General features: G+C 37.0%; 1 protein-coding gene across 3 annotated transcripts in view; it reads left to right on the top strand.

The window, feature by feature from the left end:
- zgc:153039 (uncharacterized protein LOC767698 homolog) overlaps positions 1 to 22002 on the top strand; it is a 77016-nt gene that overhangs the window by 16897 nt on the left and 38117 nt on the right. For all 3 annotated transcript variants that reach the window (XM_055028096.1, XM_055028097.1, XM_055028095.1), the window contains 5 exons: positions 405 to 539; positions 1379 to 1516; positions 1920 to 2237; positions 5479 to 5586; positions 6944 to 7055. In XM_055028096.1, the coding sequence (XP_054884071.1) occupies positions 446 to 539; positions 1379 to 1516; positions 1920 to 2237; positions 5479 to 5586; positions 6944 to 7055 (770 nt within the window). In that variant the 5' untranslated portion in view covers positions 405 to 445. The remainder of the gene's footprint in view (positions 1 to 404; positions 540 to 1378; positions 1517 to 1919; positions 2238 to 5478; positions 5587 to 6943; positions 7056 to 22002) is intronic.

Here is a 22002-nt window from a genome sequence, read left to right as displayed (position 1 = left end):
AGCTGGAATCTGTCCCAGCATGTGATATTCCAGTTTCACTTTTACAGAAAGTGAAATGTTGTGGTGAGTCATTTAAACCGAAGGCTATGTGATTTATTTTATGTATTTATGTATTTATTTTTTTATTTTCACTTTTAAATTGTTTGGAAACTGTTTGAAATGTCATCTATAATTAAAAACCATGGACAGACATCTGTTGAACAAATAGATCTCATGTAATACGTTAACTAATTGTACTTTCATGACGCCATAAAAAACCCACATCCTCTTTTATGCTGGCACTTCCCAGGAATTCTTTATCAGCCTCTTTCCACTCTGCTCCAGTTTATGGTTCTGCTTTCACCCAGACATCAATTTCTCAATTTAATTTACTTGGAACTGTTTCTTTTTTTTTTTTTTTTTAGGATTTGTGGTGGGACAGGCTGGATTGTACCAAGGCATTCTCATGTTTGTGGTGGCCTACTTCATCATCTCCATGACTGTTCTGTCAGTGTGCGCAATCTCCACCAATGGAGCACTGGATGCTGGAGGAGCCTATTGTATCCTGTTCACACACACACAAGCCTCATCATATGACCATCTGCATGTGACAGTCAGTGTAGCGCCATTATCACTGTCAATAGTCAAGGTATACACAAAATCAGGGTCTCTGTTTCAAACAAGTGCTGTCTGTCACACCACATTTCTAACTACTGGAAAAGTATAAATCAGATTTATTTCAAATTTGGCTTGCTTTAATGTTCTGTGACAGTCAGCTTGACTACTTCAGCCACAGCTGAGGGTAAAGTATCAATCTAGAAAAAAAATTAAAAAAATAAATAAATATACTAAAAAAGAAAGGATCCTTTTTTAGTATCTGAGTAGCAAACTAGTGAGATTGCTTTTCACATTTTGAGAGTATAATCAGTCACACAAAAATGATTTCTGATATTTAACATACATGCTTAGACACGCTCACTCTCAGATATTGCTGTGCAGCATTAAGTTTGGATTGTTTGCAAGATTTCACAACTTTTCAACGACGTTCATTTACACATCTTGTTTTCATTTGCATCTACAGCTGCTTGATGACAAGGTGGAAATCTGCAAGTGTTTCTTTAAACTGAAGCACATGATTTAGTATAAAAGTTGTGAATTACCTGAGGTTTCTTTAATATATTTCAAATTCAGGCAAAATACAGTAAGTACATTTATTTTTCAGTTCTTAAAAAACCCCAAATTGGTTTACTATGACCTGGTTATTATTGCTAAAGTTGACCAATAGCTTTTCACATTTTGAGTGTATTTGGCAAACCAAGCTTACCCTTTTGCAAATATTTCACATCAGTTCATGAGTTTGCTTTAAATGCCATGTACTTTGCCCTAACTTGAGGCACAGACATGATCAGCCGAGCTCTGGGTCCTGAGTTTGGCGGCAGCATCGGCATCATGTTCTTCTTTGCTAATGTGTGTGGCAGCGCCCTCTATGTGCTAGGTCTGGTAGAGGCCATGATGGGCACCTTTGGAATACCAGAAGGTAAATTGAGGATTTCTTGATTTGTGTGTTTATCTGTTTATCTGACCTGCCAAAGTATTAAAAGTTATTACTTTAACAACGAAGACTCTATAAACCAAGTTGTCCTCCAAAAAAAAAGGCTTGGTTGAGACCAAAGCACCAGACTGAAGACTGTTATCATCCAGTTTTGGAAGGAAGAAATGGAGAAACGAGAACACTGGCAAATCATGCATATGGAAATTATTATGATTGTTTTAATTTATTATGCAACTAATTGAGTTATTGCTTTTTGCGACAGCCCTAACACAGGTGAAAGACTGTGGAAAACATGAGGCAGAAACTATCTTGGATTCCTTTTGTTATACCATTGTCAATCAAATCAAAGCTTCACAGTCATTACATTGCCTCTTATGTTTCATTTTAGATCCAACCGTGGTTCCTAATTCACACCAGGTCCTGCCGTCAGGTTACTGGTGGTCCCTGCTGTATGGCACCGTTATCCTCTTGCTGTGCCTTATAGTATGCCTGGTTGGGGCCCACATCTACGCCAAGGCCACTTTCGTCATCTTCCTGGTGGTCATCTTGGTTCTGATCATGATCTTTGTCAGCTTCTTTGTTGTGCATCCTAAAATGGTCACGTTGCCAAGCCCCTTCAAGCCATCTAACGGGACGGGCCCTGTGTATCCCACCACAGCTAATTTTACTGGATTCAAGCTGGAAACACTGCTGGGAAATCTGAAGGGTAAGATTGAGTGACTAGAATATAGTCTTAATTTTTTTTACTTTTTTTCTTCTGCTAAATATTTTATTAGAAATCAGAGATTTTTTGACCACTTTGAAATCAATGATTTTTATAAAGCACTGAATTGCTAATATAAATTTTTGACAATTTTGACTATTCCTCAAATATTTTTTCACTTTAAATATATATTTATAAGTAATCAGATGCCAATGGGTGTTACACAGCTCTGTAATTAAAAAAGATTTCTCTAAAACTTTATATATATATATATATATATATATATATATATATATAATTTTTATTTTTTCTGACAAAATGGAGAGTCCTGTTGGAAAAGCCTAAAGTCAGCTATTTCCAGTTGGAGTTTTAAATGCATCTCTAATTATTACTTAAAGTTTTGGATCAAGTCTGTTCTTTTTATGCATCATGTTGGCAGCAGATGTTCTTGTGAAACAAGGGAAAAAGGAAATGAGGGTTTTTTTCACACAGTAGCTTCATAAGCTCTGAGACCCTCAGCTTGTTTGTGGGTTTAAAGACAGTTTTACTAATGTTGACGTCTGATCAGTGGCAGCACATATGACCATTTAACACTGATTGGTGATTCAGAAGCTTTAAAGCCAGTTTTGTTTTTTATATGGCCTATGTTCTTTATTTTATAAGGTGCAACTTCTAAGTTCATTAAATTAATGTTTTCTTCTTTTAAATTGAACCTGCTGTCCACCGGCTACATACAGTTAGGGCCAGAAATATTTGGACAGTAACACAATATTTGTGAGTTGGGCTCTGCATGCCACCGCATTGGATTTGAAATAAAACCTCTACAACAGAATTCAAGTGCAGATTGTAACGTTTAATTTAAAGGGTTGAACAAAAATATCTGATAGAAAATGTAGGAATTGTACACATTTGTTTACAAACACTCCACATTTTAGGAGCTCAAAAGTAATTGGACATATAAACATAACCCAAACAAAAAGTTTTTTCTCAATATTTTGTTGCGAATCCTTTGGAGGCAATCACTGCCTTAAGTCTGGAACCATGGACATCACCAAACGCTGGGTTTCCTCCTTCTTAATGCTTTGCCAGGCCTTTACAGCCGCAGCCTTCAGGTCTTGCTTGTTAGTGGGTCTTTCCGTCTGAAGTCTGGATTTGAGCAAGTGAAATGCATGCTCAATTGGGTTAAGATCTGGTGATTGACTTGGCCATTGCAGAAATTCCACCTTTTTGCTCTCATGAACTCCTGGGTAGCTTTGGCTGTATGCTTGGGGTCATTATCCATCTGTACTGTGAAGCGCCGTCCGATCAACTTTGCAGCATTTGGTTGAATCTGGGCTGACAGTATATCCCGGTACACTTCAGAATTCATCCGGTACTCTTGTCTGCTGTTATGTCATCAATAAACACAAGTGACCCAGTGCCATTGAAGCCATGCATGCCATGCCATCACGTTGCCTCCACCATGTTTTACAGAGGATGTGGTGTGCCTTGGATCATGTGCCGTTCCCTTTCTTCTCCAAACTTTTTTCTTCCCATCATTCTGGTACAGGTTGATCTTTGTCTCATCTGTCCATAGAATACTTTTCCAGAACTGGGCTGGCTTCTTGAGGTGTTTTTGGGCAAATTTAACTCTGGCCTGTCTATTTTTGGAATTGATGAATGGTTTGCATCTACATGTGAACCCTTTGTATTTGCTTTCATGGAGTCTTCTCTTTACTGTTGACTTAGAGACAGATACACCTACTTCTCTGAGAGTGTTCTGGACCTCAGTTGATGTTGTGAACGGGTTCTTCTTCACCAAAGAAAGTATGCGGCGATCATCCACCACTGTTGTCTTCCGTGGACGCCCAGGCCTTTTTGAGTTCCCAAGCTCACCAGTCAATTTCTTTTTCCTCAGAATGTACCAGACTGTTGATTTTGCTACTCCAAGCATGTCTGCTATCTCTCTGATGGATTTTTTCCTTTTTTTCAGCCTCAGGATGTTCTGCTTCACCTCAATTGAGAGCTCCTTTGACCACATGTTGTCTGCTTCCAAATGCAAAACCACACACCTGGAAACAACCCCAGACCTTTTATATACTTACTTGATTACAGGTTAACGAGGGAAAGGCCTTTTGAGTTACTTGCAGCCTTTGGAGTCCATTGTCCAATTACTTTTGGTCCCTTGAAAAAGAGGAGGCTCTGCATTACAGAGCTATGATTCCTAAACCCTTTCTCCGATTTGGATGTGGAAACTCTCATATTGCAGCTGGGAGTGTGCACTTTCAGCCCATATTATATATAAATTGTATTTCTGAACATATTTTTGTCAACAGCTAAAATAACAAAACCTGTGTCACTGTCCAAATATTTCTGGCCCTAACTGTATGTACACCAGAGCAGGAATAATGAATATTATGGGCTTAATGCCTCGTTAACTCTGATTATGGGTCTAGAATTCAGATCAATATGTGTTTACTCCTCCCCCTGCAGACCAAACAGGAAAGAGCAGCAGGCGTTTCACCTACGCTTCCGGGAAGATCACAACATATTTGACTTATGTTTGAGTGATGTAGGGCATGTTCTTTGGATTCTAATTCCTACAAAACTAGCAGCCAGCTTGAGAGGATTTAATTTCAAGCACATGATTACCGAGCTAATTGCTTGTAACTCAGGCCTGTACTCATAAAAACTATTTACACACACACATAAACAATAATCCTGATTAATTTTACCAGCTGTTTACAGAGGCAATGCATACACGTTACCATTTTATGGATTCAGTGAGTTTTGTAAAATGTATCATGTTTATTTAAACCCTGTACTTTTAGAGAGAACTAGTCAGTTAAATGTAAAGAAGATTAAGGGTATTCTTTACACTACATCAATAAAAATGAATCAAAAATGCACACAAAAGGACTGCATAAGTTAAAATCTAAGGCATTGAGCTAAGATTAACCTCAGCCTTATCAGAGTGAGTAATATCAAAACATTTGTTCACACATGAATGAAAGAACAGAATATATTCCTGTATGAACCTTTGTGGGTGTGAAATTAGATTTTTACCTGTGAAACTTGATTGCTGATACTGTCTGTACTCAATAGAAATGTTTGAAGAGGGTTACTTCTTCAGAGGCTTGCAGAGATTAAGTTTTATATCCAGAGGGCTGCAGAGCTGTGTCTGCCATCAAACCAAGTTAAATTTACTGATGATGATGACGATTAAAGAGGCAGAACTACAGTGACTTACTGGTATTTCTTCCAGCTGATTATGTTGAAGACTACACCACTGGGAAGATGATGTCCTTCGCCACCGTATTTGCTGTCATGTTCAACGGCTGCACCGGCATCATGGCAGGCTCTAATATGTCAGGTAGGTGTGGTCATGGTATAGCCTGTAAAGGAATCGGTCATCTATAAAAATAAGACCGCTTTCATTCCTAATAGAATTATCTTTAATAATAAAGGCTATTTCCATTTTATCCTAGAGATAAAAACAAAGATGAATCTAATCAAAGATGAACAATATTTGCATTTTATTTTATCCCCTTATTGCAAAGTATTTCTGAACTCAGAAGCAGATTATAACCTTATTAGACTCATCGTTGAATGGGCTACATCACTGTGCCAAAACAATCACTTAGTTGAAGTTAATATAGATGGCCTCATATTTGGCTCTAGAACATAATGAAATATTATTGATTGACAATCATTCGACCCCCTGCTATGTCTGATGAATAAGGAAGGAATAATATTTCTTCCTTCCATGTCTCAATTTATTTTCCACATCCCATTTTTTCTGCTTAATTTTCTTAAATATCAGGTTTAACAGGTGGAAATGCATGTCTTTATAAGCTTAATGTAAATAATTTCAACAACTTAATATTAGCATCATTTACATATTAGTATTTATTTCTGCCACTGTTTGAGTTGCTGGTTTTTGCAGAGTGAAGGGGAGATATGATGAGTTGAGAGTTTGCTGTTCTGGTGCTTCTACATCATTATTAATGACCTGTGTTACAGCAGGGTTTCACTTTTACTGTAAACATTGTTGTAAAAGGTGAACTCTCTTATTGTTTGGGAAAACCTGACATCTCTTGACTGAATTCATAACTTGTACAATATTTCACATTATACACTGGATTCCATTTTAATTGTTTGATTTGCCCACATTGTCTGTATCATGGAAATCACAGGCCTCTGTTATGTTCAAACATGTTGATGTTCACTATGAACAAACATCTACATCAAAGAGATTATTAAGGACGTCCTGTGGTGTTCGTGGCCTGAATTCAAGTGGGGGAGTTCCTGGGAGGTTGGATGATGTCTTAAAACTCTTCTACTTGTAAACTATGTTTGTCTTTGTTTAATTATGGACCCCAAATAGCTGTTAAATGACCTTAAACCAATTTTCTGATTAAATTGCACCACTAACTGTTGATTGGCATCGTCTTAACATACCTGAATTTCTCAACTCTGTCACTGCTGATCTAGTAATTTGTTCATTACATTAGCAGTCTAATCTCTCGCTGAGGTAAAGATGGAATAAGTTTGTCAAAAATATTTCTCAGAACTATGCTGCTGTTCACCTCAATTTATATCGATTTGAATTGTAGAAACTGATAGGGAACAGATTAGGTTTTTGTATTCAGATGCATAGATATTTTGAATAGAACAGGGTGTACTTCTTATTTAACATGACTACATTTTAAACATGTGCTATCCACCAGGTGACCTGAAGAATCCCAGCTTCTCTATCCCTCGTGGCACCATTACCGCTGTCATCTTCACCTACATCATCTACAATCTGCTGAGCATCATGGTGGCCTGCTCCTGTGACCGGTTTGTAATATAGATTTTTTTTTCATCCCCATCTATTTTTTCAATATTCCCTACTTTTAGTTATACACACTTTCTTTTACAAGTAAAACATAAGCATTGAATGTTCCCAAAATTGCCCATAAATCAACACATATTCAAGACAGCTAATTAAAGCTGTGAGTATTAATGCACGGTTGTAGTAATGGATGTTAGCATATTGTGTAGAAGAAATCAAATGCTTGGAGCCCATCAGATAATGCAGACAAGGTTAATTTTCTGCTTCATCAAACAGAACTGAAGCCCCTGAAAGAGGAATCCCATTTCAAACAGATCTATGCCATCTGAGTGTATACCGATAATCCATGTGGGACTCTTTGCTTTCGCTAATTTTTAAAGGTAGAAAAACTGGAAATTATCTGATCTTTTAATAAATGGCTTTTACCATGGCTACAAAGAACTCCTTCTTTGGACAATTTTGTAACAAAATGACTCCACTACCTTGGCTATTGTGACCAGTATATTAATTTAAGTTTGTTGCTTGCGATAACTTGACACCTGAACACTTAGAAACTGCTATCAAAATTAGAGGTAGTTTGAAATGTAAAAATGGCACTAATGCCATTTTGCGTTAGTATGCAAAATGGCATCATTAAATGCAATGGATCGCAATATAGTGACTGCAATATTTATGCAAAGTACAATATGAATAATATTTTTGGGGTTTTTAAGTTCAAAGAATTTGGTTATTTTTATTTTAAATTTGTTGACAAATATTGTGAAACTATAGCAAATAATTCTACATTATTATAAGGTCATCATATATTGAGAATTAGCTACTACATCATGCATTTATATGCATGATATAGTAGCTTATATTACAGATTACGTCTGGGTTTCTAACATTTTATGTTGGGTAATTAAAATGAACACTGACTTTACTTGAAATGTGTGAAGACCTGTCTGTAACCTGTCAGTGGGAAGTTTTGTGCATTAACTGAAACATTTTAAAATGTTCTTAGACAAATTTAAGTCAAACTTTGTCTGTATCGCACAGGTGCATCGGCCCGATTATAACCTGGCATATATGTTTTGATGCATGACATTTTTAAATTGAGGGTTAATAGCCAGACTAACTAAGATCGGTTTGCAATAAAAGCTCATGTTAGCGTTAGGTCTACTAGATCTCTAGAACTGTGAGAGCCAGTGTTCTGGTAGGTTTATTTATGACCTTAAACATTTAAGATTTGTGTGGGTGATTCTTGCATCTGGGAACTAAAACAGTGAACAAAAGGCCTTCTGATCAGCTTTTTTTTTTTTTTTTTTTTTTTTTTTAAAGCAATTAAGTAATTCAGGACCAGAATGACAGGAGAATTCAGTATATCCAAAATAGTTGAAAGTATCATGAATGCATTTTTCAACTGAGCATGTGTGGAGATCATTGCCAAAATTGAGCATTAATCTTGATCCCTTATTCGTGATATAACAGTGTCGGTTTTTATGAACTAGTCTTTAAGAACTGTTGATAGAACAGTTGCCTGCTACTCTGCAAAACTATTCAAAATGTCAGAGTGATGCTGTAATCAGGGTGCAGTTGGCAGCTTCCTGTTATTTGAGTTTTCAACTGTTAAAAATTTAACCTCTTCCAATCAGTTTCTCATCTTACTGTAGTGGTTGCGTCTTCACCTTGCTGTTAAGAGTTGGACTGATAAGTGTTTGAGCCCTTGAAAAGGCAGTTATTTACTTTTTTTCTCTCTGTAACCATCTCTCTTTGGCTGTCAGCTGCAGAGTGCCAGAGTTCGGTATTGATGTAGCTCTAAAAGCGAATGTTGCCAAGGTGCTAAACTGACATGACAGGGCTATAAAGGAGCATTGGAGATCAATATGGCCATCATTTACCCTGCTGCAACGTCCTCCCTGCATCTACCTGCCACGCTCCCTCTGAGATAAGAAGATTCTCTAAACATTGGCTCTCTCTCCCTCTGGATGACTTGCATACATTCATACCTTTTGAACTACTTCACATATTGTCACAATACATCTACAAATATTATGTTTGATAGTACTGGGGATTTTGTGTAATGGACTGATGGAAACCAGCACATTTGGAACTGGAATAATACATGATTTTCAAATGTTTTCACTAATAACATATAAAATGTGTTCCATTTAATAAGAGTACAAGTCAGGCAAGCATATTCTGGTCTGCAAAGACATTTTAAAGCGCCTGATTAAGCAAACAGTGTAATCAGAGTAAAGTTGTGGTTTTAGAGGCCAACCCAGAATGGAAAGTGTATAACAAACCTGCCAAATTGTTGGTTATCTGATTGTTGGTTTCAGATAACCAACAATTTTCTGTCTTTTACCTTTGCTCACACGCCACTCATGGTTCAGAGAGGCAACCAAGAAGGTAATCTAAATATCCAAAATAAAACACGACAACCATGAACAAAATAAACAAGAATGAAACCACACACAACCAAAACCCAGAAATAAAATGGATTAAGATGTCTTTGTATACAGAATCCCCTACAAAATATATTGATGGTCAAAATGGAAATGATTGAGTTTTAATTTATCACGCAATTTGTTGATTTATTGCTTGTTATGAAAGGCTTGCTTTGCCTACACTGGACCTATTATGAAACATTTGGTTTTGCTCACCTGCACGTATTCCAAATTCTGTTTATGCATATGTGATGAAGCAGGAAGATGAGCTTTTTATTTAACCTTAGACTGAATCACAAGTTTGCATTCCTTATCTTGTTTTCTGGATTTTTATTTACAGCTGAGTTTCATTTAGGGTTGGGCCTTATTGAACAGTTGTTTGCAGTTTATTGGATTTACCTGGTCATGTGATTATGCCGTTCCAAGAAAAAGTCACCAGACTGTCATTGGACACCTCAATCATAAGAAGCAGTCAGTAAATTCCCAACCGCCACAACCAGGAAGTAAGAACTCATACTCAGATAGTGACTGCTTCCTCTTGTCAACAATTAATCAATTATAATATCGATGAAATTTGACATAACTTCAGAAATCTAGCTTTACCTGTCTACATTCATAGCACTCAAAGAAATTTTCTGATGTTTGTTTTAATAATTATGGCTTTAAGTTGCTATTCAGTATCTTAGCCTTAGCCTTTTTAAATTCATCATGTTCCATGGTAGAGTTAAAAAGCAATATAGAGCAACGTCAGTGCACCTTCCTGTAATCTGTTGAAGACCTTCTGCCCTCTTGCTCTTGAAGAGCTACAGACCTGTCTCAACATAATGTAAAAAAATACAGTTTCCCTTTAAGTGGCATCTTGGATTTCTGTGCTTTCTCTTACTTCATTTTAAACTCCTTGCAAACACTGTGGATATCTAACTATGAGCCTTCATCACTCTACTCCATTTCAGATAACCAACACTTTTCTGTCTCTAACTCTAAACAATGCCTAAAACATATCAGGAAACTAGTTTGCACAGAAAAAAACAATCATTTTGTTTAAATATTGTTTTAATTTTTCGAACATGAAATTGTTTTAAAAATCTGGGGGCAAAAATTGCAGTCTGAATCTTTGCTTTTTGAGAACGGTTTTGATTTTTATGAACTCTATATTCTGAACTACAGAGTCAGAAATAAAAGCTCTAGTTTGGTAAATAGACTTTGCTATCATAAGCAATGATGTATGGTTAAACAAGTGCTTAATTTCTTGCAAATATTAACATCTTCTGCACTTATGCAGGGCAAACTCACAGTCTAATTTATGCACCGTACACATAATTAGATAGAAGAAAACACTTTTTCATATTCATAAGTGCTAAATGATTCTAGAGGCAATTACACAGCAGTTATGGCAAATAAAGACCTTGCCAGCAGCTTCATAAGAAGAGTTGTAGTTGGCAATTATAGGAAACAAAACCATGCTGACAAACAGGCTCATTAAAGCCCAAAAGCTTCATGACACAAGAATACCAAATAATTTTTTTTAGAGAAATGACTGAAATAATTAGCATATTCTATGAAAATAATAAACATCGAGATCAGAGTAGCTGTTATTTCACACTAAAAGCAGAAAAAAACCCCAAAAACACTATATGCAGTGATCGGTAATGATATGCAGGTGTTAGATATCGACTGTATTAGGTTGTTATGAGAAAACTCCTCACATTTGGACCATAAATGTACCAGGTGCTTGCTTTTTATGGAGAGTGAAATAAAAACTAAACATGTTATGACAGCTGTTGCCCAAAGGGTGGCAGTCATGCTCTCTCAACATAAGTCGGTGAGTCTTCAGCTGGTCAAACTAAAAGTAGCAAAAAACTTTCAAATCAGACTGTTTATTTAGATTTCTGCCTCATGCAAATTTAAGTCTTTTTCCAGAAGAGCGGTATAGATTATAAACTTTTAAAAGTGAATGGGTCCATGACTGCCAGGGCTCCTGAGCCAAGGCAGTGGACGTTTCCCAGCATCTTCCTTCACACAGGTGTGAGCCGTTGACAGCATGCACTCATTATAAGAGGGAATGAGGTCAGGAGACTCAGAGTTGACACCTACTGAAACTGATTAGGCAGTGGTGTCCAAAATCAGTCCTCAAGGGCCAGCATCCTACATGTTTTAGTTGTTTCCCTGGTTCAACACACCTAAATCGAATGATGGTTCATTAGCAGGCCTCTGCTAAACTTTGACATGCTGAGGAAGTAGTTGGACCCTTTGAGATGCATCTAAAACTGGAAGGACACCGGCTCTTGACGGCTGGAGCTGGATAAACAGGGCTACAACATGTCTCAACAATCAGCGTCTTTCAAAATGTTGAGATGTTTGTGTTTAGTGGGATATTTAAAATGTCAGGGTGGATTTTAAACAGACAAATCACTTATTGTTGTATGTTACCATACAGAACATTATGGAGTTTGACTAAAACCATAAAAAACCCAACTTATTTTCTGTACCCAGTCACAACTGTCACCAATTTCCAGTTTAGGAAAGGTTTTATGTACCTGCTTATAGTGAATCAGAAACCATACAACATCAGCTGCTGATAATTAACATTGTTGAAAAAACAAAAGCTTTTGTTTGTGCATCGTCTTTACAGACTAATGTTAATAGAGTGGACACAGATATAGTCTATTTTGACAAAGAATGCCAGAACATTGAAAGTGCCGGGGAAGGAAAGGAGACTGCCCGAGGGTATGTGAGGGGGGAATCTATTAACCTCCAGTGACCACCCAACCAGCCATGACTGATTGCCCTGTCGCTACGTTATCAACCTCTTTTAATAGTGTGTATGTAATGTATAAATTTTATGTCTGTACTCAAGTGCATCTAGAGACTGAGTTGTTTTACTCTGATGTTGTGAAACGTTACCACTAAAACATAGAACAAAAAATTATAGAATGATTCTGATTTGTCCAAAATGGAAACACAGCAATTACTGTTTTTGAGACAGTATTACATAATGTAACATGTTATTCCAGCTGTAGCTTTTTATTATAATGCTTATTTCAAAAACTTTATTTGGCACTAGTGACCTTTATTCAAGGTCAGGAACTTTGGCTGATAAAGTGATGACGTGGTAAAAAGATCTAGGAATCAACCCTGGAGTGGCTGCATCAGTGACTCCATACCGTCTCTATCCATGTTTGACAAATATCAAGATTTGAAAATATAGTTGGCTAGAAATGCACAGCAACAAGTGGGGGAGGGTAACTGTGTGAAGATTTATGCTTCAGGTATCAGTGTAACAATTCCAGCAACTCCAACACTTCTTCTGTCATTCCTTTACCTTTCAGGAAGAGTGTACAACCATTAGAGAGTAACAGTTTTGAAACTAGAACTTCTTAAGGCTTTTATACACTTTGATGCAGTAATCAGTTCATAATATTTCTTAAATATGTACTTGGCTCAACGAGAAAGTTAATTTGCCTCAATATAAAATATAAAAATATTGTACTGGTATTAATATTGCTGTTGTGGCTGATAACTAATATTTACTGATATCATATATAAATAAAACCTAATCTTTCATTGGGTTGAAAAAAAAAAGACCACACCACTGACCACACTGTTAACATGGACTCAGTTTTATTTACTGGCACAATACACATACTTTAAAAAAGCTAAGATACTGATGTTGACAATATCTCTTGCATCCCTAACTTATTCCAGATTTGTGGTGTCTAGAAGCTGAATGCTGCTTCTCCATGGTTGGTTCTGGTTCTGGAGATGCAGCGCAGGCCAGAACCAAAAGAATTAATCACCCAAACTCAAACTTTTGTGCTTTTTTTGCAGATAGTTTTTAAAACTCTTTGTTTTGTTTTTTATAATAATAATATGCCTTCCTTGCTAAAAAATGTCTTATTGAATTATTTTCTATTTGGCCTGACATATGTCTTTGTGTGTGTATGTGTAAGTGAACATATAATTGACTCCCACAATGCTGCATGTCTGTGACCTGTGGGCTTATCCCACCCTGTGCTACAGACATCTTTGTATTAATAACCTGACTCGATAATGATATTAATTTGAATCTGCCGGGCCTTCTTTTGTGCTGCTATCTCTGACATGCAGCTTTATGAATCTGGGTAAAATCCACTCACCCTCTCCCCCCAAGGTGCTGCTGTCTGTCTTGTCTTCTCAGCTCCTGTCTCCTCGCATTTTCTTTTTTGTGGTAGTTGAACCTCACCTCCACATGTAATTTAAATATTTTTATAAAACAGAATCTACAGTTGTTTTGGAAGATTTCTTTTCGATCTTAAATCCTGAACTACAAGATCTTGTTCTTTAAATGTTAATGTTGTTACTGCCACCCACTGACACAGAAAAGTTTTAACATTTTTGATTTAAGTCTGGGAGACTGTATGGATGTAGGTCTTCTTTTTCTATTTCTTTTTAATATTTTTTTTCAAAACCAGGAAAAAAGAAATGTGAAACTAGTTCCTGGACAGAGTTAAGTCTAACATCCCTGCTCTGCTTTTTCCACGCTCTCGTCCTCCCTATCTGATTTTCAGGTACTATCACCCCACAGCAGCTTTTTTGGCTTCCAGTTCTCCTACCTCCATCATCTCCTTGTCTGTTGTCCACCCATCCATCCATCTCTCTTTTTTGGTTATCTCTTCACTGCAGTGATTATGTTCACTTCTGAAGAAGGGGGTTTAACAATGGCAGGGTCACAGGCCAAGTCTTCTAATGCTGCGTTGTTTCTGAATAAAAAACTGCTTCCCTTGGAAAGAGAATGTAGCTAAAGGAGAAATGAGAGTTGGACTGAATCTTGAAGATCTTGGAAGAAAAATATTGGTCTTCTTTTTGCAACCCCAACAATCAATGCTTTGGAGCAAATATCAATATCAAAGTCAAGATAATGAAGTATGAATGCACTGATATGAGAATTTGGGACAATGTTGATAACCGATATAGCATTATTGCTGTTTTGACTGATTGTTTGATACCTACCAGTATTATTCCCTTTCTGTGAGAAAAATGACCATGTCATTAATATTCCTTCTCTGCTTCAGTGAAACAATCCTACACAAGTTATTTCACTGAAAACACCACATGGACACCCACTTAGTGATAATATTAATGATACCATTGATTGACATCAGCTCAGTTTTACTTATTGGACCAATACAAATATATTGAAAACATTACTAACATTGGCTGTATTGATGTTAATTCAAACACCGCCTATCATCTATCTTCTACACCATGGCTTCATGTGCTGTTATTGAACATAATAATGAAGGAAAACATGACTGACTGCTAACCAGGTAGAGGAGGGAAAAAGATTTAAAGTCATGGTAGAAAGAAACTGTGCTCTCTGTAAATTTTATACAGCAGAACACATCACAGTAATGTGATCTAGTTTAGGTTTGTGCTGATTAAGTCTCAAGTATTGTCACAGGGAAGCCATCCTGTTAATTTCAAATAATTTATAGCTTCCTGCACCACTAAAATCTGTGACCGTTTACTGACCATTGTTTCATGGTAATTGCACCAATTGGAAGCAATCTTAAAATAAAACATGAGAGCAGTTTCCTGACAATTTGAAATCTTTATGGTTGGGGCATTTTCTGTTTTAGTAGTGAAAGAGCTACAAGGTCAAATTCAATGAATTCATCAAGGTAACTATAAAAGCTGATTCGATGAATCATTTGCCTTTAGAACTGAAGAGACTAGAAGTTTTCAAAGAACATCAATGAGTCTAAAAAAAATGAAAAATGTGAAAGACTTTGTCACTGGATGAACAGCCCACCGCTGTAGTGAAGTATGGTAAGTTACTACACCTTTGAAAACTTCCGGTGTTTAAATAGGCCCAAGCAGCGAAGGCCTATTGTATTTGCAAGATTTCATGATCATTTTTTTTTTTTAATTATTATTATTATAATTTTGTCTTGTGACACAGAGCACAGAGAGATGCCCGTTGACTGAATTTGGCTATCACATTTGTGGTTATTTGATATGATGAACTATATTTACTTTGGGAAAAAAACATTTTCAGTTTGGAGTTTTGTACATTGCCATTGTTTAATGTCACATTGAACAGATTTGTAATTGATTGTAAGATTACTAGGCTGCATTCCCAGCAGTTTCATAGATCTTACTATACAGAGCTTTGAATCCAGCAATTGCAGTGATGATGAACAGATGGGTAAAGTAAGTGTTTCACCATCATTTTACGTAACAATGGAAGACAAATGAAAAAGGGGGCTTCACACACTTGTGCAACAAGTGTCAGATATAGCTCAATCAAAACATCCTTATTTGAGGTACTTCACTTTGCATCAAGCAGGTGATTAACAAGATGTTTCAAAGGGAGGATTATTTCCTCTCTGTTGTTGACAATCCATAGTGTGTTTTGTAGTTTAGTCAAATAATTATTTCTAAGTGTAAGCTATTACTGATTGGTTTTATTTTTCAGTTGTGTAGAATCTGGGAAGTAAATGCTTTGCATCACACCCTTGTTAAATACTTTCATCCCAAATTTTGTGCTCATAGAGATTAGTATTTATTTATGTGTCCAGAAATAGTGAAAAGGATCAGCTGCAAACAGTCTAAATGGAAAGCAATATCAAGGAAAGATGTTCTAAACATGTTCAAATATAAAGACGAAAGACAAACCAATAAAAAGCTTAGACTTGCGTCTACAGTTTCATGAGGGAAGAAAAGGCTTGGGACTGAGGAGAGGATGATAGAAGGGAAAACAGGGAGAGACTGTGTGTGAGTGTGTGTGCGTAGAGGCCTTGTTAGTTATTGATCCCGTTTAATAATCCTTAACCACAGTCTACTCTCCTGAGAGCACTTAACTCTGCCCCTCCTCTCTTGCCTCCCTCTCTGTCTCTTCCATCCCATCATTCACTCCGTGTTTTTGCTTTCTGTTTCGGTCCTTTCCCTCAGCTGCTACTTGCTCTGTCTCTGGGCATCATCGTTATCTCCAGCGCACTGTGGCTCCACTCTGACACTACCTACAAGGTCAAGGAGAACTGGGTTTAAAGACCAATGTTAAATCCCAGCGGTGAAGGGTCTAGTTCTCTGCTGGTGCATTTGTTGCTACGGAGTCAATTCAGGTGTCTCTGAGAAGCTCATTCCAAGAAAACTGGTTTCAAATGCATGCACTGTAAAATAACATTGGCCTTCTGTGAATATAGATCTGTGTGTTCAGGCAGCTTCTGCTCGGGTTTTTATTTTCAAATTATGCTCGAAGGGTTTCTGTTCTGCCTGTCCTTGCAAAACGGGTTCTTTATTGTTCTTCACCACTGGCGTAGTGTAAAGTAGTCCCCCTTTTCATGTCTTAGAGCCGAGGTGCTATGCTTTTATATCACACTTGACATTCAACAATAGTTATGATTACGCTGCACTTGTAAGAACCTGGCACTTTTATTCAAACTGTTCTCTGTGAAAAATCTGATTCAACATATTCACACTGAAAAATTAATAGAGGTTTTTTTTTCGCCTTGATCTTTAGCCTTAAAGTTTGTAAAAGAGAGCCTGAAATAGATGGAAGGGGGCTTTTTACAAGTGGCCATTTAGAAAGTGGAGGCATTTAATAAAATATGCATTTTGAGATTGTGGAGTTTGACCTGTGCTAGATTTGAAAAAAAAATTCAACTTACCTTCCCTCTTCCTAATAGTGAGTTGTTTGTTCCCTCTCTCCCTGGAGTGCAGTAATTACCATCACCTCTTATACCAGGATCAACATTTACTTTTTAATTGCTGCATAAAATAAATGCAGTGGTTGCTCTATATTATTTTCTCACTCTACATGAACCATTGTGAATATTGTTGCACGGTAAAATATTTTACACCAAAGGAGTTGTTGAAATATAACCAAAGTTGAGTACTTCAAGGGCTTTTCTTTAATGTGGTGCTTGCTAGGGTAAAGGAATGAGCACTTAAGGATTTCTTCATAACCTAATATAATGAAGCAATCCATTGAAATGACCAACTTTTTAATTACACCAAGTTATTAACAAAGTTATCTTACAGTGTAAATAGCAGAGTAAACTTGGAGAGGAAATTGGATTTCTTACATTTCTATACTCTTGTATTGGGTCATAAATCAAGATGCTAAGCCCTTCATAGTCAGTTATTTTCTTTGATACAACAGATTGATTTTGCCTGTTTTTTACTTTATTCCAGCTTTGCACGGATTTTTCACAACGTATGCAATCGACATTTCAGTCACACATTTACTGTTAACAGAGTGAAATTTGGGTAGTTAATCATCATTAATGATGAGGAGGAACAAATCAGCAGTGAAATGGGAGAAGCAATTATTCCTACTATGATTAGTGGATATATCTTTCCAAAACTGTTAAGCTTTCCTGAAAGTATTCTCAAGTTGAATGCATTACCAGCTGGCTCTAAGATTTTTTGATTTTGAAATTGACATTTCATTAATAATTAACATCCAGGATTTAATGTATTTACTTAGACTAGGAATTGTTAAGTTTTTACATAAGTTTGTTTTGTACCAGGACAAATGTAACAGACTGAAATTGTAATTTCTCATGTCTGTTTTTTGTTTTTATAATTTTTAGTTAGTTCAGAATAGTAAAACAATTTGGGAGATTCTCCTGTTTCTCACCTGCTACTGAGCAGTGCCAACATCAGCTCTCCTGCTGAGTAACAAGAGCGGAGAGAGAGTGCATACAATGTATTACTAACTTCCTGCAATCTTTTTCTCTCTGACGCCGCTGACTCTTGCCTTTTCGAGGCCATGTCCAAACTCAGGTGCCTACCAAAGTTGAGGTATAATCGAACACATCACTGAGAGGTGAGGGGCACTATGGCAAAGTCTGGAGATTCATTTTTCACGTGTGTTATGTAGAGATTTTTCCCCATGTCTACTCTCTTGCTGAGTACTCTTGCGTAACAAAATTGAAATTTTTAACCCAATGTTTGATTATTTAAACTAATATCTGGTTTTCTTAAACATTTTTTCTTTTGTTGAACGACAAAGCTACTGATGCTGGTACATGATTTAGTCTAAACTAAAAGCTTATTGTGCTTTTTTTGTTTGTTTTGTAGGGCATAGGGATTGCATTTCTTTGAATCAGGTGATATCCAGTTGTCCTTTTGAACCAAAGGAGGGTGTATTTACTTTTAAAAGCTTATTTTTACATTTAAGAACTTCTTGCATCAGAAAGAAAAAGAAGACGCTTCCCGTGAAGTGGCCATTTTAATGAATATTGACTTTTCTGTTTTTCATGTATTCTTTTAACACTAATGATAACTTTATGGTGCTGTGAGAATGACAGCAATGTTGGCTACATGCCAAAGCCCTCTGTGTAATTAGCATTGATCACATCCGAGTTTTCAATAGGCGTTCTATATGAGCCTTAGACTGGATGATCTTTAATTGTTACTCTCACTCCTAGAATTACACAAGAAGTTCTTGTGACTTCCAGTTGGTTTCTATTTTTTACACCTAAGCACATGCGTGCCGCCCGCCCTTGGTGTCAGCGCTTAATTTTTCATCCCATTTGAGAAATAACGCATAATTAATCCATAATGTTCGACAAAGGCGCAGGTGAATTATCAGACACACAAACACACAGGATGATGGATTAAAATATGAATACGCATGAATACACAATTGATGGCATGAATAAAAATGGTAAACAAATGAGCTGAAGGCTGGAGCTTGATGGCAGGAGAGAGAACAATCGACTGAAGAATCTCTGTGGGCTCATTTTAGTCACTGAGCTGTGTTTCCTCCTCTTTTCTAAACAAGCTCCTTTAATCTCTCGTGCTTTTGTTCTCCTCTTTATTTCTACAGCAGAGCTCATTTGAGCTGAATGATCTGATCAATAATTACGATCACTAGCACAACTTCATTGCCACCCACACACGGTCACATACATACATGTACAATATTCCCAGAGTAATGAATACACAGCTTGTATAAGGGGAAAAACTTGCCTCCATAAAACATATTGTGCATTCTGCTTTACCCCAATATATTGACTTTACCCGCTCTCCCTCCCTCCGCTCTCATGCAAACTCATACCATTTATCATCACTGTCGCCCAGTTTGCTGCCTCTTTGTTTTGGAGAGCCATTTAGGAAATGTCAAGCTTTCCAGATTAATTTAGCTTCTGTTCCACATCAAAGAAATTAATATTCAAGTGACATGTTTTGACCCTCTTCTCTGATAAACACACACACAAAGTTAAACATCTTTCAGTGGTTTGCACTATTTTGTTTTACAGACACATTCAGTTTAGTGACTCTTGTCTGTTGACAAATATATTAATTGTGACCAGTTTCTTTAAGCTGTCATAGATTTGTTATTATTTGTTGGTCCAGGCTGCATTCATTTGGAAGTTTAAATTCCAACAAGTTTTAAATTATATAAATCCAGTGATAATATTTGAAGTTTAAAAGCTAGCAGTTCCTCACCAATACTGACCTTAACACCATTAAGGATGTTGGTTATGTTGTCATAACCAACATCAAGGTTGGTTATGACAACCTTGATATTGGTTAAAACTTCACACTAGGCCATGCATTGTGTCAACCTTCCTTGAAAACTGAGGGTGCATTCAGACCAACCAAGGATTAGAGTCCTGAATCAGCTTCTAATCCGTTTGTCTAGACAGTCTAATTTCTCTTTTTGGGGAGGTCAGAATGCAAATTTGAATTCCAAACCGGATTTAAAAGCGAACTTCGATCCCCCTAAGAACCGAGGTCTCGGTCCAGTTGAAGTGAACTCTAAAATGGTAGAAAGCCTGTCTGAATGCAACCAGACTAGAGACTGTTTCAAAGTTAACAGTGCAGGACATTCTAGTTAACATATCACTCTCTGCTCCGCGGGCTAATAAAGATGTTGGGTCGGTTGTCATAACAATGGGTCTGCATGCCGACACAGAAAGCAAGAAAAAACAGAATATAAATGGTTTAAAGTTGTTTTACGGGCGATGTCCAAACCAGTAATCTATATGAATGAAGAAATCCTACCACAGCTAAAATTTGACACCACCGCTTCCTTTTTGTTTACATTTTGTGAAGAAGGAAATTGCACTGGTCTTCTTAAGATGTTGTGTGTCAATTTCTTCAGTAGATCTTGGTGCAGCGCCCTCACAGGCGACTAGGGGAACAGATTTTTCAGTTATAGTTATTTGACACAGTGCACTGTGAACCTACAGGACAGCCCCTGAAATGGAGAAGTGTTCTAAAATTAAGGCCTTAAAATGTCTTAATTTTTTTTCTTTTTTATTTTTTTTTGTAAAATGCAAGTTGATCTGATGCCTGTTTTATCATTGCAGAACTATTCAAAGTATTTTTTTCTTTTTGCAGAACTTTTTTCTTAGGTAAAAGATTTGATTTGCATAAAAACTTCTTCATTGGTTTCAGTGACTCAAAGTGCTTAAGGGTACCAGCAGCTACCTGCTAAACCTTACTAGCTTTGTGGCAGCAAATTCACCCAACAATCCCCCATATCTATGGTTATTTTGGTCTTAAATATTATCCAAGGTGGCATTGAACCATACTTAAACAGTCTTAAATTTGCAGGAATAGACAAGAGAGACTAATGACTAGGCATGCTAGTCACTAGCCTCTCCATCGCTAATACAAGTTGACCACTCAATTACTGGTGCCGTCCTATCATTAATCAAATCAGTAGCTGGCTTCGAACTGGAAGTAGCCACTGCCATTTGCACAATACTCTTAAATTTGGCTCTAAAGTCCATGCAGAAAGACCTTAGGCTGTGATTCAAAACCAGAACATTCTTCTTGTGATGAAACGGTGTTACCAAATGAATGAGTGCATTTTAGGCAGAACTGTAGATATCACCCTATTCCAAAAGCTTGGGTGATTCGGATTCACTAACAAATGTCAGTCCCAACAACTAATCAAAAATTGACCTTAAATGCATTTTACCAAGATACGTCTGTATTTACTGATGACATGCTGGTAATATTCTGCATCCCTACAATCCAGAGTGGCAACGCAAAGCTGCAGCAATGTGGCTTCTCCACAGGTTCCTGGTTCATACAATTCACCCTGAAATCCTTTATGTCAGTGTCTATGTGTGCTTCTGAGTGTGTGTGCTTAATGCCTTTTGGACTCCATATGAAATAATAATGTTCTCAGACATTTGGATGGAGTGAACAATACCTAATAGGGCCATAATAATAAGTATTAAAATCAGTGGACCTGAAAGAAAACGTGATGAGAGTATTAATTAGGAGGGAAGGAGGGGAGGGACGAAGAGAAAATGAGAGCGGTTACGGATCAGAGTTGAAATAAAATGAGGAGGACTGAGACAGAAAAGCTAGAAAGATCTCTCAAACATCAGAATCAGGGAGATGAAGGTGATGCAGGAGGGGAATAGATGGATTGGATTTGTGTGCGTGAGACAGAATTGAACCACAAAGAAAGATTGAGATGGATCAGGGGAGGGAGAAACCTTGTGCTTTAATTCTCATCTCTCTCGCTGTGTTGTATTGAAAGGAGGTGGGGAGCAGGCCATAACCACAC

Source organism: Poeciliopsis prolifica, unplaced genomic scaffold (genome assembly GCF_027474105.1).
Source record: "Poeciliopsis prolifica strain line A6 unplaced genomic scaffold, Auburn_PproV2 SCAFFOLD004, whole genome shotgun sequence".
Classification (NCBI taxonomy): Eukaryota; Metazoa; Chordata; class Actinopteri; order Cyprinodontiformes; family Poeciliidae; genus Poeciliopsis; species Poeciliopsis prolifica.
This window is presented reverse-complemented; position numbering and strand designations above follow the sequence as displayed.